This window comes from Sander vitreus, chromosome 10 (genome assembly GCF_031162955.1).
Source record: "Sander vitreus isolate 19-12246 chromosome 10, sanVit1, whole genome shotgun sequence".
In the NCBI taxonomy this organism is placed as follows: domain Eukaryota; kingdom Metazoa; phylum Chordata; class Actinopteri; order Perciformes; family Percidae; genus Sander; species Sander vitreus.
The window spans coordinates 3,503,654-3,526,516 of NC_135864.1; the positions used below are offsets into that span (position 1 = coordinate 3,503,654).

The window sequence follows — 22,863 nt, forward strand, 5'->3', positions numbered from 1 at the left end:
TGTTTATATCTCTATAGCCCTCAGATGAGAGGTCATAGAGAATTAGACATTCGGACACTGACGGAATGAGTCGTACTAGTCTATCCGCCATTTTTTTTTTCTACTCTCTTCCGACGCTTTCAACGGTGTAGTACGACGTCCACTGGGGGCGCATTGCGTATTACGGTACTGATTTTAAGTGCCAGTGTGAAGGCGGCGTAAAGCCCAGTTCAGACCAAAGATTCGCGACTTACTTGCAACGCGTCGGTCTGCAGCGTTCTGAAACCTGCCAGCTCACACCAATGACACGAGACGGTGTGTCATCTCCACAGCAACAGCTCTTTGTACTTCCGTTCTAACTTCCGACTTCCATGCTTTTTGTGGCTAAATATCTAATCTGTTTAGTCTAAATATGAATGTGGATAACGTTAGTGATAGTGACATGCTTGCTACAGTTCCATTTCTAGTGATGAATCGGCGAAAACACGTTTTATTTCTCTGACTCACTGCTTGGTTCGAACGCCGCTGGGCGCTCCCTCTCTTCAGTCTCTCTCTCTTGACCATATAACGTTACCGTACTTTTGAGTGGTCGTTGAGGCTCCGTGTAAAACTCTGCCATTTCGGTTCAAGGTTCTTTTATTTGTCATGCGCAACAACAGAAGTAGTCGTTGGCAATTCAAATCTTCAGCCTCAGGCACAGCAATGCTCATTAAATAATTCAATAATGAAAAAACACAAAACACACAAGTAACAGTCAAATCTGAATCTAAGACAAGAACATAGGAAAAAAATAAAAGAACTATACTGGGGGGAAAAAAAATAAAGTATTACAAAATGAAATAAAATAAAAATAAAACAGGAAATAGAAAATTTCAAATGGAAAAATTGGAGAAAAAAAATTAAATATATTAAAGGTGCTCTGAGCGATGTTGGGTGACGTCACTTCTTGTTGACGTTCAAAGTATTTTCAAACAAAACGAGGCCAGCTCGCCCCTCCCTCCTCCTCATCCCGTCCCCTCCCCCTCCCTTCCGTGCTTCCGCGCACTAACCCCCCCCAACCCCCATCCCCACCCCCAAATCCTTCTTGTCTGTTATTGGCTGGAACACTGTTTGTTATGTTTGGTGGTGCAGGTTGGCACAGTTTGTTTTTGTTGCAGTTTGTGGAGCCTGGGCTGTCTACAGAGACCGCGTTTTTTTTTGTAGTTGGTTGTAGCCTAAAAAACACGTGACATCGTTTAGAGCACCTTTAAGATATTTAAATTCTTATGTGAAGATGATTCAAATGTTCAGAATTATCTGCCAGAAATCTGACTAATTACATGCAAAATGCCCCAGAGGAAGAAAGAGATAGATGGAAGAGGAAGAGGAAAGAGAGAGAGAGAGAGAGATGAGTGGATCTTTATTTTGACACGGTGGCAAAGCTACTTCATCACATCAAGTTTTTTTCTCCATATATCTGGGTCATTTTTAAAATAACTGTGGTGACATGTTTGACAGGTGCGAGCGTCTGACCTCCGGCTCACTTCGTTTTTAGCTGTTTGGGGTGGTTTTACACTGAAACACACTGATCATTGTCTTTACTAAACATCAACAAAACATCCTAGTGTTATGCATATCTCTGCCTTTAAAGGAACTTCTCAGTTTGTGTATCCAACACAGGAATTTGAATGCTGGGTTACATAGTTGGTAAACAAAAGACAGAAAAATGCACATCCTGTCTCCTTTTAAAAAGTATGGAATATGATTTATGTTTTTTTGCATTTTCAGTCACATCTCAGTACCAAGATGCCTTGAATTTAGGGCTGAATGATTAGGGGGGGGGGGATCTAATTGAGATTTTTCTGCCACATATGGGGAACTACAACATGAGACGCCATCAAAACTGCTCTATATTCTTATCCAGGGATGAGAACATGGACATAAACTGCCAGCAATAAGTGTTTTTCTTTAAATAAGCCTGGAACATTGAACAGTCAAACGCAGAACATTTGTCACAAAAGCTAAAGCTAAAAAACTATTCAAATAAAAAACCATCAGTACTTTCCTGTAAACTGAAATGTCTGATATGCCTCGGTTCAACAGCAGCGTCTACATGTTGCACCTTCTACCATCATGTTAAATAAAGTCCTACAAAATAAAATCCACTGAAAATAGAAAATTTCTGTAAACAATCTGTGGCCGTTGGGTGCCTGTGTAGCTCACCTGGTAGAGCGCGCGCCCATGTATAGAGGTTCACTCCTCGACGCAGCGGCCGCAGGTTCGACTCCGACCTGCGGCCCTTTGCTGCATGTCATTCTCTCTCTCTCTCCTTTCATGTCTTCAGCTGTCCTATACAATTAAAGGCCTAAAATGCCCCCAAGCAATGTTACACCAAACATTCAACTAAATGTTTCACGTTTGATTATTTGCAGTCTTCACGAATAGCCAATCACATTCTTTCAAATCGCCATTTCGATGTTAAAAGGATTTATCATTCAGCCCTACCTTGAATTATCATCCCCAAACTTCTCCATATGTGAGGAGGCAGACTGTTGCTCAATAGGCAAACCAGACACCGGTTTATATTAAAGGAACATGCCGACTTATTGGGACTTTAGCTTATTCACCGTATCCCCCAGAGTAAGATAAGGCGAAGCATTGCTGATCTGCTCGGGGCTTCTCAGGTGCTGCAAAGCATATCACTCCGCCCAAGTAGCAGAAGTAGCACTGCTTCACCTTTCTGAGAATATAGTTCCCAGTTTGTATACGGTTAGAAGATGGCTGTGTCTCATGTGACCTTGTTATTTGTTCACGCTGTGACTATACAAATCACAACATGGAAGTAGGAACATGTTGGTGTTATTTTGTCACTTATTGGGAGCAGTAGGCTAGTTGGAACCGGTTAACTCCAGGATCTGCGGTAAGCTAGGCTAGCGGTGGGGGCGTCAACACACACACAGAGATGAGAAGGGTATGTATGGACTTATCTAACTCTGGGGGGTTACAGTGAATAAGACAAAGTCCCAATAAGTCGGTGTGTTCCTATAAATCTTTCAGTGTTCAGGCATATTCATTCAGAATTGACTAACCCTTGTGTTGTCTTCTGGTCGACCGTGCACATGTTGTCCTTCTGGGTCAAAATGAACACTTTTCTTTGACAATGTTTTTTTTCTGACGTTTCCATCACTTTTTTCAAGGTTTTTGTCACTTTTCGTCCACGTTTTCGATGCTATTTTTCACTAACACCAACTTATTACCAATCGTTTTACACTTATTTTTGGAATTCATGGTCAATAAATCTCATTTAGAGGAGATTATACCTAATTTTGATATGATGAATGATTTGGACTAATGTTAGAGGAACGTATGTTGATGGATAATCACAGACGTGGATCTCAAAGTTTAGTCAGGTTTTGAAACCATTTCAATTTTTTCAAATGTTATGAAATTGAATACCCACAATTCAATGAAAGTAGTAATGGAGAGCTTGCAATTGTACAACATTTTTTTGGAGTAATTTGGTTAAAAAGAAACCCATATTTCTGATATAGAAGTTTTGAGAACGGGTCAAACTATTGAAGTAGCGTGAGCACTCCCAAATCCTCTTCTTGCATTTTCTTGTGTTGAATAAAAAGCAGCAGTTTCTTTCTATTCATCGTTGTACCTCGAACGATTTCAAACAGCCGTTGTCTTTTATGAAAGGATTTTTTTGGGGTGCCGATGATACTTTCTACTTTGTTTGCTTCTCGAAAAATATGTTCTCAATTGTTTGCTGATATAATCCAATTTAGCAGTTTTAAGATCCTATTTATTTTTCTTCTACATTTTATCACAACAGCATTTTATTGCTCCATCCCCACATAGTTCTGATGTCGTACTATTGTATAAATATTTTAGAATATTGTCAGTAAACCGTCCGTCAATACCTCTCACAGATGTTTTTTTTTTTTTAGGAATGTACATTAGGTTAAATATGAACTTTATCCTTTCAAAGGTATATAGCTGATGTTGACGCTGTCGGGCAGAAAGATTTTATCTCCATATTTCGTCATTTACATTTTTTTAAACATTGCTATTGGTCAGCCTTTAAGCCTCTCTGTGGGTTTTACACGATTTTGTCTGACTTGTATGAGGTAAATGGCTCAATAAAATGTTTTCAATTTAGCGTTTTTCTTCATTTTCTGAGAAAACAAGTGGCATAACAACAATGATATATTGTACTGATCAATGGGACATGTTGAGATCAGTCATGATACAGTGTATTGTGTTACCCTAAAAGTGTGTGTGTGTGTGTGTGTGTGTGTGTGTGTGTGTGTGTGTGTGTGTGTGTGTGTCTGTCTGTCGTCCCCTCAGTGTCTCAGATGGTGATTGAGGAGGTGAGCGTTCTGCAGACTCAGCTGGAGATCGAGAAGTCGTGCCGGGAGAATGCAGAGGCCCTGGCCACAAAGGTCACACACACACACACACACACACACACACACACACACACACACACACACACACACACACACACACACACACACACACACACACACACACACACACACTCAGACTCACACACAAACACTCACACAGACACACTCACAGTCTCACACTCCCAGTCTCGCATACACACACACTCTCTCTCACTCACACACACACACACACACACACACACACACACACACACACACACACACACACACACGCATGAATGGAGAATGGAGTGAACAGCTGAGTCAGGATGACTCTGCACAGAGACGATTACTCGTCTGTTTCTGCATCCACTGCAAAAACTGTTTGCTTATATTCAAATGTAACAATGTCCAGAGGCAGATACAACAGGTACATGATTTATTTCTATGTTCTTCTGATCTTAACTAGTAAATTCCAAAAATCTGTGTTAAACTAGTCAATAAGTTGGTGTTAGTGGTGTATACTAGTGGTAGTTAAAAAAAAGAACATTGAAAAAAAAGCGAAAAATAAGTGATTATTCTCAATTTTGACCCGGGAAGAGAAGAATAAGTTGCGTGGTCGGCGGTACGACAACATAAAAAGAGGATGCGGAGCTCGCCAGTCTGATATTCTTAGGGAGATTTTTCTAGAAATTGAACAGAAGAAGAAGTTTGTAACAAAATCAACAAATATAAAATGTACGACATTTTACGTCACTACCGGTCTTCTGTTTCTTAAACCTTGTCTTGTCCTCGGGTCAAACATTGACATAAACTGTGATCCACTCAACATCCTCTGATCTTAACTATTAGTCCAAATAATTGATAATTTCTGTGTTTTTATTAAACTAAAAAATGAAGGTATAAAATCATTTAAATTAGGTTCACTGACCATGAGTTTTAAAAAAGCGTTGAAAAATAGTCACAAAAACGTTTTAAAAAGTGTCTAAAGCATCGAAAAAACGTCGGAAAAAGCGCCAAAAAAAGTTCATCTTCATTTTTGACCCAGAAGGACAAGTTCACGGTCTACGGGAAGACAACACAAGGGTTAAAGAAAAAGAATCATTTTTTGATCATGTATTGTTTTCATTTCATTTTTCATTGCCCTGTGTTAACTTTGACCTGCAGCTGAACTGTGAGAACAGGAAGTTCAAGTACCTGAGCATGTCGTCCCGTCCGTGTTTGGACGAGCTGCTTCCCAGCATCTCCGACTGCATCGCTCTGGAGGCCGACGGCGACGCAGACACGGCCGACGCCAGCCCAGACACCTTCGTACAGTACCAACAACAGGTTAAAGGTACAACACGCACAATTATATTCAACAACATGGCGAACTAAGTCCCTGCTGCAAGAACAACATTTAGTTTGCTATGGATATTCATCTGCTTCAGAGAGGAAGAACATTTCCTATTTAGGGCACTTGATTTATTGTGCAGTATTTAGGCTACATTTACTTTGCTACGTTTTGGTTTTTAACCGGAGTTTTGAGCCAGAACACGAGGGTTTTTAGCTCCAGTAGAAGAACTAATCTCAGTTGAAACTAACTAACTCACATCTCATCAACATTCTGGTACACTGGGCATGCGCATGCCGGGGTAAACAGTAAGCAGCGTAATACTCTGCCCATTGCTGATACTTGCCATGGTAACGTTAGTAGCTTATTCTCAGAAAACGAGATGTCATGACCCAATAAGGCGGCGAAACAATGGCGTCAGTGTCGGTGTTGCCAAAGGTCTCCGTTTGCAGCCGTTGAGACCCGCAGATTCCAAACCAAAACGGGTCAGAAGTGTTTCCAAATGTCTCCGGTTTAGGGGCTCGGAAACGCCAGAGCAGGGGGGATGAGAGGGGGAAACGTAGAAAAAGATATTCATTTTTAAAGCAAAAAGTAGTAATGTAAATGTAGCCTTAGTCTGTTAATAATTAACTAGAGATGTTCCGATACTTGAACTTGCATATTTGGCGATGAGTACCGGCTTTATACCAGTATCCCTGTATGGATGTGATATGATTGCTATCATTGTTGATAAACTCTTTTTGAAACATGAACAAATACAAACAGTGAATGCCATTAACTTTCTTTTACCATCCAGTTTGACAGTCAGTCATGACATAAATAAACCACTTTAAAGTAGATTTTCTTCTGGGCTAAATTACATGGTATCGGATCGGTGCAAAAACTCTGATACTTACCGATACCAGCATTTTAGGCGGTATGGGAGGCTTGTCAGGAACTGATATTGCTATCGGAACATCTCTATATTTATGAAATAAACTTAACCGCACACTTCTGGACTTTTCATCTGTGTTGTGTCAGATCTGAGGGAGATGGTGAACACCTTACTGGAGGAGAAGAAGAATTTTGTGTGTCAGATTCATGAACAACAGAGACGGATAGAAGAGCTGACTGCACAGGTGAGGAATGACAATTATACAGAATGTAGATCTGACCAGGCAATTTGATCGGTCAACTACACATTTAGAACGTGCTCAAATCAGTATGACGGCACACCATGCTCATCACTAAAAATATATATTTGCCATTTCTATGTCACCTTTACAGAGTTAAATCAAAAACTGTTTTTGAAACTGTGATATCCATTAAAATAAATCAGGAACCACAGTGGAACCCTGAAACTCTCCAACATATTTATATAAAGAGATTAATCAGATTAAACAACTTACTGTATACGGACATACATGAGCTAAATCTATTGATAGAATTTTTTTTGAGCAGATATCTTAGTTATAACACGAGCTAGAAGAGCAAGTATGTGTTTATATGTGCGGTATTTATTTAGTTTGGGAAATCCCACAAAGCTACAAAGCTAACGGTAGCTTACTACTAAATCAGGAACCACAGTGAAACTGTCCAACGTATTTATATGAAGTGATTCATCGGATAAAACAACTTATTTTTTACTTTAATTCTTTTTTTTTTTTTTTTTACAACGTTCTGGAGTTAACTGTTACTGGAAATGTTTGGATAACATCAGCTGTGCCGGTGACTCAGCGCTTTGTTAAAAATAGCTGCTACATGTGAAGTTTGTGGACGTACAGGAGCTAAATCTGTCGATATAGAAAATGTTTTTATGTTCTTAGTTATGAAATTATTGAGCTAGCAAAGCAGTTTCGTGCTATATTTGTGGTATTTATTCAGTTTGGGAAATCCAACGATCTCTACAGAGCTAATGTTAGCTTAAGTTGGCTGGCTGACTAAACAGGGAGGGACTTGAAATCGTCTCTGTTGCTTTTTAGTTTTTATAGTATGAATACAGTTTGATTTTAACTTTTATTTTGTTGGCAACCATTATTATTGCCATATTATTGGCATATTATTGGTACTTCAGTGATGCTAACGAAGCTCGGCGCAAGCACTTCGCTAGTCTAGCCCCTTCACTGTTGTGCCAATATTGATGTTAAATCACACCTTTTCAGGTATCGTGGCTTTGAGTAACAATCAGTATCAACCTGCTGTTGTGCATGTACTTTCTGCCAAGAGTTCTTGCTTTTATGTCATAAAATATCCCAGCTTCCAGTCTGTGACAGATACCAGGCTGTGAGTCCTACTCCGTTAAAAAAGAAAAACCGAACATTTCTTTGAATGTTGTATATGCAGGTCAGTGCCTGACTTTTATTTGTTGAATTCTTGTTCACTCTTTGCAGTCAGAGAAAGGTCAGGCCGAGATGAAGGAGCTTCGTGAAACTAATGAGAAGCAAAGTAAAACCATCAAGAGATTTAACAGAGGTGAGTCACAACACGCCCGGAACTCTTGGAGGTGTTCACACACTGACTGAGGATACAAAGGCTCCAACCAACATCACAACAAGTTGGCTTGATGGTTCAAAACGAACATGAACTATGAAACATACAGTACAACCATCTTTTAGTTTAGCATGTTGTGTTAGTCACAACATTTGTATCAACATGTATTAAGTATGCTGTATGTTATTGTGTGTAAAGACTCAACGCATAGTGGATTTTTACACAGTACAGCTGAATATAAGAAGTATTTCGCCCCACAATCACTAAAGTAAATATTGGACCCATTTTTCACAAGCCACATATTTCCAGAATTTTTTGACACTAACATTTTTGACACATCATTGTTCACACATCATTTTTCCAGACCTGTTTCTGTCTCAGGATCTTGCGAGATCTGGCAACACAGATAAGCTAACAGATACCAAGATAATTTTCGTAATGCTAAATGTGGCTCTTAGCTGTGTAAATATCTAATGTTAGCAAAAGAAAATATTAATAAATTATACATATATAACTTTTAACCCATCCACATGACGTTGACTACACTTACAAACGAGGCCACGCACATTTAGGAGACAGGGAGTGCGTTTCATACCTCTGGCACAGTGTGTAATGCGCTATCTTTAGCTGTAGAGAATCTTTGATGATACTATTAGCATGTTTAGCAAACAAGCTAACATCATAAATGTTGATAACCAAACAAACTTTGTGAAATTATCCGAATAAGATAAAGGCAGGGATTCTCCTGCCATTATAAGTTTTAGGTGCAGCACCCGAGCCGTTGAATGCAACTAAAAGACTTTTCTCAGATCTAATGACTGTAGATGGACTTCTTTAGCAAGTTTTGTCTTTAAGCTTCTTGAGGGGTATTTATTTATTATCTGCCATAGCTTTTCCAAAGTTTTAGACACACATATGGTGATAATAACGGTCCTAAATAATGTGAGGAAGGAACGCAAAACTACCACAAAGGGACACAAACCGACGCTAAATGAACACAGAGACCCAAAACAACCTCAAAGAAATCATAAATGACCAAAAAGAGACACACATGACTACAAAGAGATGCCAAACCCCACAAAGAGACAAACTTCCACAAAGAGACTCAAAATGCATAGGAGAATTGCTTTTATTTTATTGAAAAAAGTTAACATTTTCCTGAGGAAGGACGCCTAAACCCCCTGCCAGATACGCGCATACGAATAAAGGTTAAAGGTACAGTGTGTAGTGTTTTAAGTATTGTATTAGCTAAAATCAATGTCTTCATTCATAAATATGTCCTCGTTGGTATAAAATGACCTCTGCCAATGATCTAACTTATCCTCATAAGCGAAGAATTTCCTATCTGTATTTACATTGGACGGGCAAGTCCAAGGAGGCTTCCATGTTATTCCGCCATTTTGAAAAACTATAATCGCTGAGAGGGACATTAGGCACTAGCCTACCTGTCTGGCTAATCCACAAGGCGTTTTCGTTCAGAGCCAGCGTCACATGACTGAAACCAGCTGAAACGGAGAAGGAGATCAGTGAGAGGCGATTGGCACTGCCACGGAAAATTTGAAAGCTTGCACTGCACTTTAGTTCATAATGGAGGATCAGACTTATGCCGAGCCACAGGAGAAGGAATCCTCGTCACCAAAAAAGCTAAAATTGGAAGACATGTTGTCATAGCTTCTTGGTACATAACGGCTACCGTAGTTGCATTTGAAAAAGCGAGGCGCTAGAGAGCACTATTCGTTTGAATGCAAAATAGCAATTTCACTGCTAAATGGGAGAAATTCCTACACAGTGTACCTTTTAAATAAAATATATCAATGTATATTTAAAAGAGCTGCTAATATTATTAATGTATTTGTTTAGCCTGATATAGTCTGTCTTTCTGCCTCTGTAGTCTCCGTGATGGCGGCGCAGGAGTACGACGGGATGAAGGAGCAGCTCGACTTGGAGCAGAGCCTGAGAGTCAAAGCTGAGACATATGCACACGAGGTAAAGAAACGATTGCAGAAACACGTCAAAGGGAAAATGATGCATTCACTGTCACATAGAGTGCAAGAGAGAATGCAGGCGTGCTTAAAAATACAACCAGTGTTCATATGTTTGTATCATATGCTTAAAAAAGGATCTGTATGTCCAGAAACATGTTTGAACCGTTTATCAGTTTTAAGACCCCAACGTCTCCTTCCTGGAAGGCACTTGGATTAGGCAATGGTTATGGTTATGGTTAGGGTTAAGGTTAGGGTTAGGTGCCTTGAAGTCAACGGTCACAGCGCTGCCTGGAAGGAGACGTTCGGGGCTTAAAACACCATCGAGCGTTTGAAGCGTTTGCCCACAAGGGGGCGGAAAAACGTCAAAACAAGCTGACAGCTACACAGCTCCCACAGTATCACAAGCAGGGCTTTAAATTAATATGTTGGCTGTTTTGATCAGCCAACATAGCAGGTAGATTTTTAAAGTTACTAGCCAATCAGATTGTGTGTGTTCGCTAGTAAGCTAACTTTACTACTTGATTTCAGCTCCTCTGGTTTGTTTCGTGCTGTTCCGTTCGTCTTCGCTGTTTCAGCGTAGCTCGTAATCGATACCGCGCACACTAGGCATGAAGCCAATGGTCGTCACAACATAGTGTTCATGGGAAATGTAGGCTTAGTGCTACAAGCACTGTGTGCCAGATAAAGGTTACAGTTCCAAGCCAAACACGCGCAAAACCGCCCAAATTTCACGGCGGAAAACAAACCCATTTGGAAATGTTTTTGTAGCCTGCTGATTCAAACAGACACAGATTTTTTTGCTTCATTCATCACCGGCCAAATTGGCTAGTAACTTTACAATGTAATGATTGTTGGCGGGTTGACGGGTTTCACTTAACAGCCCCGATCACAAGTTTAAAAACTTGTTAGTTAGCAAACAGTTGCACATCAAGCAGACACAGCTACATTCATTCATTAACTTTTATATTTAAAAAACTTCCCTCTACGGCAGAATAGTAGCCTGTTAGGCACGACGCAAAGCCGAGTGAAGTGAAAATAAATTAATAAATGGTGGCATGCGATTAATACGATAAAAAAAAATGAACGCATTATGCTCAGCCCTTAATCGCATCGCGATTAACGCGTTAATGCTGACATATATATATATATATATATGTGTGTGTGTGTGTGATATATTAATTACAGAACAAACAGAGCTACGTCATGTTCTGCATTACGTGCGTAACCGGAAGTGAAGTAGCATCTGATTTAAACCCAAACCACGTTCTTTTACTAAACTTAGTACTTTTTGTGCCTGAACCTTATCAAGCTGCAACCGTTATTTTCTCCAGTTTGATACGGACGGGATACCGCTCCTGTGTGTTGAAATTCCTGCAACCGCTAGGAACGCTAATCTATGAAACGCTCCTGTGGGTCATATTAGCAAATAGGAATAAACGACCTATATCGTCGTATGGTCTGGAGGACTTGTTGTAATCCCCACATTATGGCATAATCTACGTTTTCCTCAGTTCTGAAACTATTTTGCGACTTCAACTCTCCATTCTGATGAATTTAAAAAGCTGTGAAGTGATGCTGCTGTGATGAACGCAGTCATGAACCTGCATTGTGGTGTTGCTAATTGATGTGTGTGTTAATAACCTTGTGCCTCATAAAGGAATCTGGTGTTTACTGACCTGAAAAGTGAAAAAGAGCCTGCAGGAGAGAAACAGATTGATGGGAAAAATTGGGAAGTAAAAATCTAGAAGATGAAAGTATCTTTCCCCTCCTCTCCTTCTGTCCTACTCTCTTTTTGTTTTGGCCTTATTCTCTTGCTCTTCCTGTCCTTCCTCCCTACCGCTCTCTCTTTCCGTCCTCCTCCTCCTCTTCTTCCTCCTGCAGATGCTGGTGAAGCAGAAGGAGGCCAACAGGCAGAGTATGCTGCTGCTGCAGAGTGCTGAGCCCAGCGTTCAGCTTCTGAAAGCTCTGGAGGACGTCGCCGCTGTCACCAAAACGCTGGAGGATGAGCGTCTGCAGCATCAGCAGAAGGTTAGTCTATGTCAACGACGTTTCATTTCCGGGATTGCTCCGTTGCCGCCGGAGATTCCGCCGGATGTCTCTCATTTTCGCCCTGATGCCCGTTTCCTTCCGCTTTCTTTGTGTTGGCGTTCTAAACTCCGGTGGATTCATGAGGACTATGGTTAACTGCTCCTCAGATCTCTGCAGGATAAATCCAGACAGCTAGCTAGACTATCTGTCCAATCGGAGTTTTCTGTTGCACGACTAAAATAACATTTGAACGTACACATGTTCCACCAAAACAAGTTCCTTCCAGAGGCTATTTTACAGAATCACCGTGGCTCCGTCCAGCACATAGCGCCGCCAATGACAATTGTGATTGGTTTAAAAAAAATGCCAATTAAGCAGAGCACGTTTTTCTCCCATCCCAGAATGCTGTGTGGACTAGCCAGACGTTCCTCCGCAGCGCTGTGGAGGAAGGTCTGGCAATGTGAGACTAGCAGAAGGTAAACCCTACAAACGTACAGAGCTTGAGTTAATTGTGAGGAAGGTGGAGTAAGGTCTGGCTACGCAACAGATGCATTCTGGGATAGGAGGAAAAAACACTCTGGGTAACGTGTACAGTTACAATACAGTAACGTGAGCTATTTAAATTAGCTGATACATGGTTAAACCTTATTAGCTCTTACCAGTGTATCTCCGTGTGTACTTCGTCCACAGCAATCCCACCAATCGGTCCCAAAACGTCCCAGTTAGAGAGGAAATGCTGTAAACATATTCTTTGTTCATCTTTACAATCATTCTCTGAAGGAACCAAGCAGGGCTGCCTTGTTGCATGATCCAAATTGTCTTCAAAACTTGCTTTTTTAGCAAAGTTAGTAGTTTTTGGTTTTTGTGTGTGAAGGTGGCGAGCCTAGAGACCCAGCTGGAGCAGAGCTGTGTGAAGCAGCAGCTGGAGGCGCTGCAGAGGCAGCTGGAGCTGCTGGAGGAGGCCAAGAAGGAGGTGGAGGGACGAGTGGAGCAGGCAGAGAAGAAGAACGAGGAGCTGGAGAACAGAGGTGGAGGCACACACACACACACACACACACACACACACACACACACACACAATATTGATGATTGAGAAAATTCATAAACATATCTACCTATCTTCCTTACGCACCTGCTGTTTTCATTTTAACCCTGAGACAGCATTAAAGGGTATTTCTGACAAACACATATACACACACACACACACACACACACACACACACACACACATATATATATATATATATATATATATATATATATATATATATATATATATATATATATATATATATATATATATATATATATATATATACATATATATATATACACACACACACACACACACACAGACAACAGATCATTTAAGGAGCTAAAAAGCGCCGTGTTGCGGTTTCCACAGAAATCTGATTTCAGGCTTTATTTTTTTAATTTTAATTTTAATTTGTTTTTAATTCCACAATAAAATACATTCCACAAACAACAGAACAAATACATGACAGATCAGGTCTAACCGTCAATTAACAACCAAACATCAAAATGTAAAAGAAATATAGAAGAAAAGGAAAAAAAGAAATGCAAATAAATAAATAAATAAATAAAAACTAACAAAAATAATGAGGAGCTTGAGCCTCCTTCCTTATTGACATCTACATTTTTTGATAAACTCAACTCATCATCTCTCAGAGTAATCAGAGTGAGTTCAGGCTTTATTGTAAAATAAAAGACATCGGAACAATAAAACGACACGAAAAAACAAAAAAAAAGAATGTTAAGAATAAAACCTCAGTAGATACAAGTTGTCTGTCGTGTTGGGTGTTGATTCCTTTATTGACTCCCAACACGGTAACAACATAACATTGATCCATCTGCTGCAGGAGAGCTGGCAAACGTGCACTTTCTCCCCGCGAGCAGCGCAGCATCTGTCCGTTTTTTTAATAGGTCACATGACATGAAGTCATGGCCAAAAAACCCACCAACTGACTTCAAGCAGAAACAATAAAAACAGACGCCTCTTTCATGGCGTCAACAGATGGTGTGATGAGGAAGAGTCTCCATTCTGGAGTCAGACGTGGAGGCTTGAAGAGAGAAATGAGTACATTAGAGAACATGACACAGCAGTAACCGATGCATCTGCAGCAGCAGTACTGGGTTCAAAAAAATATATAATATAGTAAAATCCAGAGATCGCCCTGACACACCAAACCGACGGCTGACCGTCAGCAGAAAAGGCAGTCGGACTGATCAGTCGGCTCCCCGAGGTCCAAAAAGTGCCTCGGAACACACCGAAGAGACGCCGACTTGAGCGTACGTTCTGCGCGTGCGCGAGACGTAATACAAAAAAACTGGAAATGACGAACGCGTCACGTGGGTCTGGCTTCTCCAGCTGACCGATAATTGCGCCTTGTTCGAAATTCGATGTCATATTTTACGAAAACAGTTCACTCAAACGTGTTTCTGAAAACATTTTCAGCGAGAAATAGGCCGTGCAGTCGCTGAATCTGTCAGATGATCATCATCATTTCAGATCAACAAAGGTCAGCTTAAAAGATTTTCAGAGGCGTCCGTCACTCATCTCGCTCGCCCTTTCCGGGTTAGCTCTCCACCAATCAGATTGGTCATTGAGTCCGACCCAGCAAGTCAGGTCGGCCAAAATAAAGGCCGACGGCTCCTCGGACGGCTGACAGCACGGAACACACCGAACAGACTCGAGTCACTGACCTCGCCAGACTGTCCGACGGCCGATTATCGGGTTGGTGTGTTTTAAAGTTAGTAAATATATTAGTGTCATATGAAACTAGACGATAGTCTAAATAACGCTCCAAAGTGAGGCAAAAGTTTGTCGATAGAAAAACTGCCATGACATTTTCACAGCTGTACGACTTTACGCACTTTGCTCTGTGCCTTACCTAGCGGTGAGCAGAGAGCAAATCACGTATCATGTGTAGGCGGCTTAAAGCAAGGCACAGCGCAGGTAAACGTCTTCAAGGATGGCAAGGAAGCTATTTCCCATTGCTAGGTAACGACATGCTGCTATCTCATGGGTTGCCTATGTCGTAAGGTTGAAATAATTTGAACTTTGAGCTCAGCGCAAAGCGGCAAATCCGAGCTCTCCCCATAGCTTTTACCATAAATAAATTCTAAATAAATTATAGGAAATCAATGGAACGGCATCACGTGTAGGCGGCTTTAGGCATACCGTCTCTGCATCCCACTCTGCACTAAAGAAAGCACTTTGGCTGCCTCTTTGTAACTGCTTTAATACAGCCTTAATATTTTTTAATAATACAGCAGGTTATAGGGTTCCTTGTACAATTTCCAGCATTAGTTCTCTGAGAATCTCTTTCATATCCAAGCAAAATTGGTCTTGTGTTGTTTTACTCTACACAGTCCAACTGAAACTATAATGTCAGGTTTTTTTCAACTATTTAATATAACCTGAAATGATTACGTGGAGACGGCATGAATTTCCGTCAACCCTCGCGGCGACACAGAACCACAGAAACTGAACTTGACATGAGATGACGCTGTGCCGTAATCGCTTCTCAACGAACACTAAAGAAGAAACATTAACACATCTTGGCTATATTCTCCAACCACGTATTCTGTAAGACTCAAAAACGGCTTTTAGCCGGCTGCTATCAGAACTACTAAACTCAACTACACACCACTTAACTGTGCTTTACTATGCAAATGTGCATTACTATTTGATCTATTCTACTATTCGATCACATCATCGTACGGACAAATATTCTGCTGGAAATGTTTAATTCAGTTCTTTATATATATTCATAGAGCTCAATTTATGACCCCGTTTATTTATCTGTGTTTTTAAAAGGAGCCATGCTCTTTGTGCTTTACATTTCTGTGTTTTGCTTAATGATAATGAAAGGAATCCGTACAGTATATGTAGCTACAGACTTCAGAGACAAACAAAAACTAAACTGAAATAAACAGGGTTTCCGCTGGGTCTTAAAAAGTCTATAATTTCAAAATCAAAATGTTAGGCCTTGAAGCCTCTGAACACACACACTGGTGTTTTCAGAGGCTTCAAGGTCTAACATTTTGATTTTGAAATTATAGACTTTTTAAGACCTTGGTCTGTAGCGAAGCTTTTTAAGGAAGATAAAAGTTAGAGATCATGACACAGCAGTACCTAAATCATCTGCGGTTTGATTAACTGCTTCCATTGTCTTCCTTCCTCTCCACAGTCCACGAGCTCCAGGAGAGCCAGGAAAAGGCCGCAGTGGCTCCCAGCACGGCGCCCCCTCCCCCTGAACCTGGGGTTGCCCCGCCCCCCGCCCCTCCCCCGCAGCCACCCCCTCCCCCTCCTCCTCCCCCTCCACCCCCGCCCCCACCTCCCCCCTCGAGATGCAACCCCCTCAGGTGAGGAAAGGAAACACGCATGTTCTGTGATTACTGTACCTTGGTTACCACACAGGGGAACAGATGCTAAAGCTGAGTCAGTGTGCAGTGATCACACCCTGTGTCTGAAATCTCTCTATTTACTGCACAGCGCACTATATTTACTGTCTGCACTTTTGTTTTGAGCGTCTGAAACACAGACTGTATATAAAGACAAACAATGCGTCTCCGCTTCCTCCCACTGTACAAATGTGAAGCCCAAATTTTCCCGGATACGGGCGCTGCCATCTACATTTATTTAACGCTTATAGAGCTCAACAGTGTGGTTCCTTAAGTACAAACCCATTGATTTATTCCATAAGGAGGCTGATTATCAGCCATAATGTCTAAACCATCACTGAGGTAGACTGTGAAAGTTTCTGTTTCTGTAAAAGCTAGAGGTCCATATGAAATCAACCTTGTTTTAGGAAAAACATGTTTTATTCGCAATCTTATGGATAAATACTGCACTACCCACAATCCTAAGTGTAACGGCGACAAATCGCATAAGACAAAGGCTATATCTACACTACTACGTTTCAGTTTAAAAACAAATATCTTTCTCTACGTTTAGGCCTCGCGTCCGCACTACTCCGACATTTCCGAGTCTCTAAAACTGAGCCATTTGGAAACACTGCTGCTCCGAGGCTGCTTTGTAGTCTAGACGGGCACAAACGGAGACCTTTGGAAATGATGACGCACGTCAGTCAGTCTTATCGGTTAGGTAGCTTACGTACCTTTCAGTAACAGTTCCACCTCGTCGTTGCTCCAAGCTAATAAATCCCTGCTCTTACTTTTCACCGTTGTTGTTCTTTCTCCAAAGTCTTTTCTCTATTTTCCACTTCTACATCCATGATTTTCAACTGCAGAGTAACATCAGACAATCTGCTTCCTGTATACACCGGCACGCACATGCCCAGTGTGTGTAAATGGTCATGTGATATGTGTTGTCAGACGTGTTAATATGGACGGAGATTAGTTCTGCTACTGGAGCTAAAACTCTTGTGTGGACGGAGATCGTTTTAGTCTCAAAACACCGCTTAAAAATGAAAACGTAGTAGTGTAGGTGTAGCCTCAGTCAAGAAGAGGCTGTGTGACTAAACATGAATTCTTAATTTTTTTTTGTGTGAAAAACATTTCACAGCATTCCTACAAAATGTGCGACATGACTCTCGATTCTGTTGGGGAGTTCCTCATCTGTGTCCCCCTTTTGGGACAATGTGTCTCTCCAAATAAAAGACCTATATATCCCCACGCATTCTTTAAATTGGAATTGCATTGATCCTAAGCTAAGTTTCCCTAGCAACAGACAAAAATCCGGAGCCGGTCCACGTATCTCTAGACTGTCAGACCTTGTGAGACCCGATCTATACTTCCCCTCATCTCTTATACTTTCTTTCTTGGATCCCCTCTTTTTCTTTCACACTGGGACTGCTGTCTTCATACAACACCCGCCAGGGTGGGGGCCACTGTATTATGTCTTGTCTTCATTTGCTCTCACGCAAAGCGGTACATTCTGCTCATGTTTCACTTGTTGTTATTATTACTCAATGTACTGTGGCCACTGTGACCCTAACTAACTTAAAGTTATGGCTTAAGCTAAATAAGCATACACCAAAACACACTTAGTCTCTTATGGAAAAATAGTAAGAACATTATTCTACAGTTCTTGTGTCTCTTCCCCTCTCAGCTCTCTGATAGCCATCATGAGGAAGTCCTCCAAAGGCTCCAAAGTCCCAGTGAAGACAGAGCAGCCGCCAGGTGAGTCTCTTTGCACCTTCTCGGATGTTCTCACATGTAGTACAGCAATGAGCAATATGGATACAAACTTGTATCGTCATTTCAGATTTTTTCTAGAAATTAAATTAAGTAAATAACTACATGGGAATGTCATTTTTTTTAAATGAATCCAGTAGGGCCGTAACGATGCATCGTGAATCGGTTTAATATCGCTTGTCTCATCGTACACATTTTCATATCACCTAAACCTATTATGTAACATCTATATTAGACAGTATTCCCTGTATTGTAATGGTAAACATTGAGCTTCCTCTCCGTCTCTCTCTCCAGCTGGCGAGGGCGACGACGTGAAGGCGAAGGCTGTGAACGAAATGATGGAAAGGATCAAACATGGCGTCGTCCTGCGGCCCGTCAAGAGTCAGGACAGCAAGGTGAGGACGACGAGACATGCAGACTGACAGGTTTTAACTGATCTGTATTTTATAGTTAGCTTTTTTCTGATGCACGGTAATAAAATACAACAAGTTGGTGCTTTTTTGCCGACAAACCTTTTAAAAAAATAAAGTAGAGCTATGACTGGTCCAAACAATCAGGCACAGCCCGACTCCAGCCCGAAAACATGGCAGCAGTTTTGGGCCAGAGCCTGATTACGTTAAAGCCTGAATTTCAACTGTAACAAAGGGCTGTACGTTCACACACAGCCCTACATTATTCATGACATTAAACTAGGGCTGCAACTAACTGCAAATTACTTTCATCGTCGATTAATCTGACGATTATTTTCTGGATGAATGGATTAGTTGTTTGGTTTCTAAAATGTCAGAAAATAGCCAAAACTGTCGTTTCCCAAAAGCCCAAGATGACGTCCTCAAATGTCTTGTTTTGTCCACAACTCAAAAGATATTCAGTTTACTGTCACAAAGGACAGAAGAAACTAGAACACATTCACAAATTTTTAATTTTTTTTATAATAAAAAAAAAAAAGATTAATCGATTATCAAAATAGTTGGCGATAAATGTTATAGTTGACAACTACTTGATAAATCTCAGACTATAAGGTCTGCATAAAAAAACTAAAAAAACTCAAATTCCAGCCAAACCATGTTCGGAGAGAACCAAAGCTCCATAAAGTAGCTCTCATTATTTTGACCCTGCATCTAAGAAAAACAAAGAGGTCAAAGGTCAAAGTTCACAGCTGCCTGACAGCAGAGGTAAATAGTCCTGTGCCTTTAGACATGTCAAAGCAGGTGAGACAGTACTCGTGGCACACACACAAACCCATTTTACAGGAAAACATGTTTGTGTGTGCCAGGAATACTGTCATTTTGTAATTGTTCTCCTCTTCTCACTCGTTCCTCGTGCTTCTGTAAAGATCAGGACGTCAGTCAGCATATTGTCTGTAGGCTGAAGGCACTCTGGCTGATTGCTCTCTTCTCTTTCCTCCCCATGTGTCTACTTTGTGCTGCCCAGAGAGTAGCAGTAAAAGTGAGTATATTGATGTTTGCATCAATCACTGTTGTTCCCCTGGGGGTTGGGGGTGGGTGGGGCGTTTCCCTCCCTCTGACCCCCACACACACTCAGAAAACCCTTTTTGTTTTAATCAGTAAAACACCCATCACTTTAACTTCCACTTTACATATCTTCATGGCTCATGGACTCTGTGTGCTCTGTGGTTATTGATCCCCTCCAAGGGGCAGGGGTGATTCCTGTCAGGGGTGGCATGGCATGAAATCTGTCCAAGCAACAACACATCTGAGTCCAAGCATAAAGAGTTTGAGCAGAGGCAAACTGTGTTTTTCCAGTGGCTGTTTGAGTGTGAGAGTGAGAGCGAAGGTTTTGAGGGAAATATTACAAAATCTGAACGTGAAATCAATGACAAATGCTCTCAAATTGAAAGAACACGCTCATATTATGCTCCTTTTCATGTTCATAATTGTATTTAGAGGTTGTACCAGAATAGGTTTACATGGTTTCATTTAAAAAAAAACAACAACATATTTTTGTTGTACTGCACATTGCTGCAGCTCCTCTTTTCACCCTGTGTGTTGAGCTCTCTGTTTTAGCTACAGAGTGAGACATCTCACTTCTGTTCCATCTTTGTTGGGAGTCGCACATGCACAGTACCTAGGTAAGGACTACTAGCCAGTCAGAAGCAGAGTATGAGGGCGTGCCCTGACAGTACCTAGGTAAGGACTACTAGCCAGTCAGAAGTAGAGTATGAGGGCGTGCCCTGACAGTAGCTAGGTAAGGACTACTAGCCAGTCAGAAGCAGAGTATGAGGGCGTGCCCTGACAGTACCTAGGTAAGGACTACTAGCCAGTCAGAAGCAGAGTATGAGGGCGTGCCACACTAGCAGCTAGGCGAGCATTATAACGTGTGTTCCAAAGTGACCACGTTTGTCTCTGAAGTAAAGGCTGGACTACAATAGAGCTGTTTGGAGCAGTTTGTGAACAGTGTTTTCTGTTGGAGATGGTAAGTCCCTTTGGGGTGGACTTTGGGCTTTTTCACTTTGTAAACCTGTAACGTGCACAAAAAAGATATATAACACTATAAAGGAAAGGGAAAAAGCCAAAAAGCATAATATGAGCACAAAACGCTCCATAAAAGAGCAGTTAAAAAACAGTTGAAAACATCTGTTAAAGAGAATATGAAAATAGCTAAAATAGAATAACACAGTTATGAAATACAAATATAACATAAAGGAAAATTATTTGTGTTTTTGTTTTGTTTTTTCAGCCGCCTCTAATCATTGAGGAGAAACCGCAGGAGAGCGCCATGGAGGAACTGAAAGGCATCCTGGTAAAGAGACTTTTAATCAGCTTTGTTATAGTGCTGCTGTGGTTCTGGTGTGTGTGGTGTGTCAAAGCTGCTGCTACGGAAGGAAAATACTCACTCAACGTAGACACACTACAGTCCGAATGCGCTGTATACATGTCCAAACCGGAATATCCCACATCTTAGTCGGAAAATTAGCTTATTAGCTATATTCTGAAAAAAAAGCCTTATTCTGAATATCCATCCGGAATATGCTGTTTACATGACCCGTATCAAATTCAGAATATTTTCATATTCAGAATAATAGTGGAATATTGGTGTGCATGTAAACGTACTGACTGATGCTGTCTGGTGGAGCACGTTGTTTTAATATAGTCATAATATACGGTGTCATAGTGTTTTATACAGTGTTTCTTTGTATGGCGTTAGATCATTTTATTTTTGTTTTTAAATGAGGATCATGACTGCAGTCAAAAGAATAAATGAACAGTAACAGTTTTATTTTGGATTTATACTTTTTGGGGTTGAAATTCATTGTCAATGATTAAAAGAGCGATAAACACTTAAATCTGAAGGTATTAGCGTTTCTAATGTTGTTGAATGTTGGTTTACATGGCATACATATTTTATCCTTATAAGCAGGCACACACGCAAGCTGCGGATGCAGGTTTCCGCAGAATTTTTCTCCAGATTTGAACAAATTAACACAGCTCCACCCAGTGGAGTAGTCTACGTGATATGCAGGTATACCCAGTAAGAAAGCTCCAGGATTTCCATATACCCACTTAAAAATGTGCAATGGCACGTAACAACATATGGTAACACTTTACTTGAAGGTATCGACATAATCGTGACATGACACTGTCATAACTATGACATGACGGTGTCATGAACGTGCCATAAACGTTATAAACAAGTCATAAATGTTTATGACTTCTGTCATTAAGTGTCATTCGGTTTTTGTCATGACAAGTTGACATAATTTGGGTTGTCTTGGTTATGGCAACTTGACATTGATCAAAGTGACATTACCAGAAGTTGTCTTGGTCAAGACAAGTTGACATTAAATTAGTTTGGGATATCTTTGTAATGACAACTTGACATTAACCAGGATGACATTACCAGAGGATGTCTTTGTCATGACAACTTGACATAATGTCATCCTGTTTAATGTCAAGTTTTCTTAATAAGGACACTCCAAAGAAATGTAATGTCAAGTTGTCATGACAAATGCATCTTCTGGTAATGTCACTTTGATTAATGTCAAGTTGTCATAATCAAGACAACCCAAACAATGTGAACTTGTCGTGATAAAACCGAATGACCCTTAATGACAGAAGTCATAAACGTTTATGACACGTTCATGACAGTGTCATGTCATAGTTATGTTGATACCTTCAAGTAAAGTGTTACGCAACATACTTTCCATTATATTTTTATATATTTTGAAATGTCATCTGTGTTTTTCTTCTTTAAATAGGCTTAATAAAGGTATTTCCACCGTAAATTGGTGCAAAAAAAGTGTATCAGAATGCAGGAAATTAAGTCTTTGACGCTCAAAATTTCCCTGGGGGAGGACACCCGGACACCCCACTATGATATGCCGACCACATTCTGGCCCATATATGGTAAATATATATAGGCCCATACATACAGTATACAGTACAGTACACCTACTACAATACATTAGACTACACCACTGGCTCCACCCCAATACAAGCAGATAAAGTCCGCTAAGGGACCGTTCGGTATTTATGGAATGGACCACCGGAGG

At 40.7% G+C, this 22,863-nt stretch overlaps 1 protein-coding gene across 1 annotated transcript in view; it reads left to right on the forward strand.

Moving 5' to 3' along the window:
* The window catches only part of shtn3 (shootin 3), a 57,232-nt gene that overhangs the window by 24,913 nt on the left and 9,456 nt on the right, over nucleotides 1-22,863 (forward strand). The window contains exons 3-14 of the mRNA XM_078260011.1: nucleotides 4,312-4,406; nucleotides 5,520-5,688; nucleotides 6,706-6,803; nucleotides 8,055-8,136; nucleotides 10,046-10,140; nucleotides 12,021-12,167; nucleotides 13,042-13,195; nucleotides 16,382-16,556; nucleotides 18,265-18,335; nucleotides 18,645-18,745; nucleotides 19,785-19,799; nucleotides 21,051-21,113. Coding sequence (XP_078116137.1) covers nucleotides 4,312-4,406; nucleotides 5,520-5,688; nucleotides 6,706-6,803; nucleotides 8,055-8,136; nucleotides 10,046-10,140; nucleotides 12,021-12,167; nucleotides 13,042-13,195; nucleotides 16,382-16,556; nucleotides 18,265-18,335; nucleotides 18,645-18,745; nucleotides 19,785-19,799; nucleotides 21,051-21,113 — 1,265 coding nt within the window. The remainder of the gene's footprint in view (nucleotides 1-4,311; nucleotides 4,407-5,519; nucleotides 5,689-6,705; nucleotides 6,804-8,054; nucleotides 8,137-10,045; nucleotides 10,141-12,020; nucleotides 12,168-13,041; nucleotides 13,196-16,381; nucleotides 16,557-18,264; nucleotides 18,336-18,644; nucleotides 18,746-19,784; nucleotides 19,800-21,050; nucleotides 21,114-22,863) is intronic.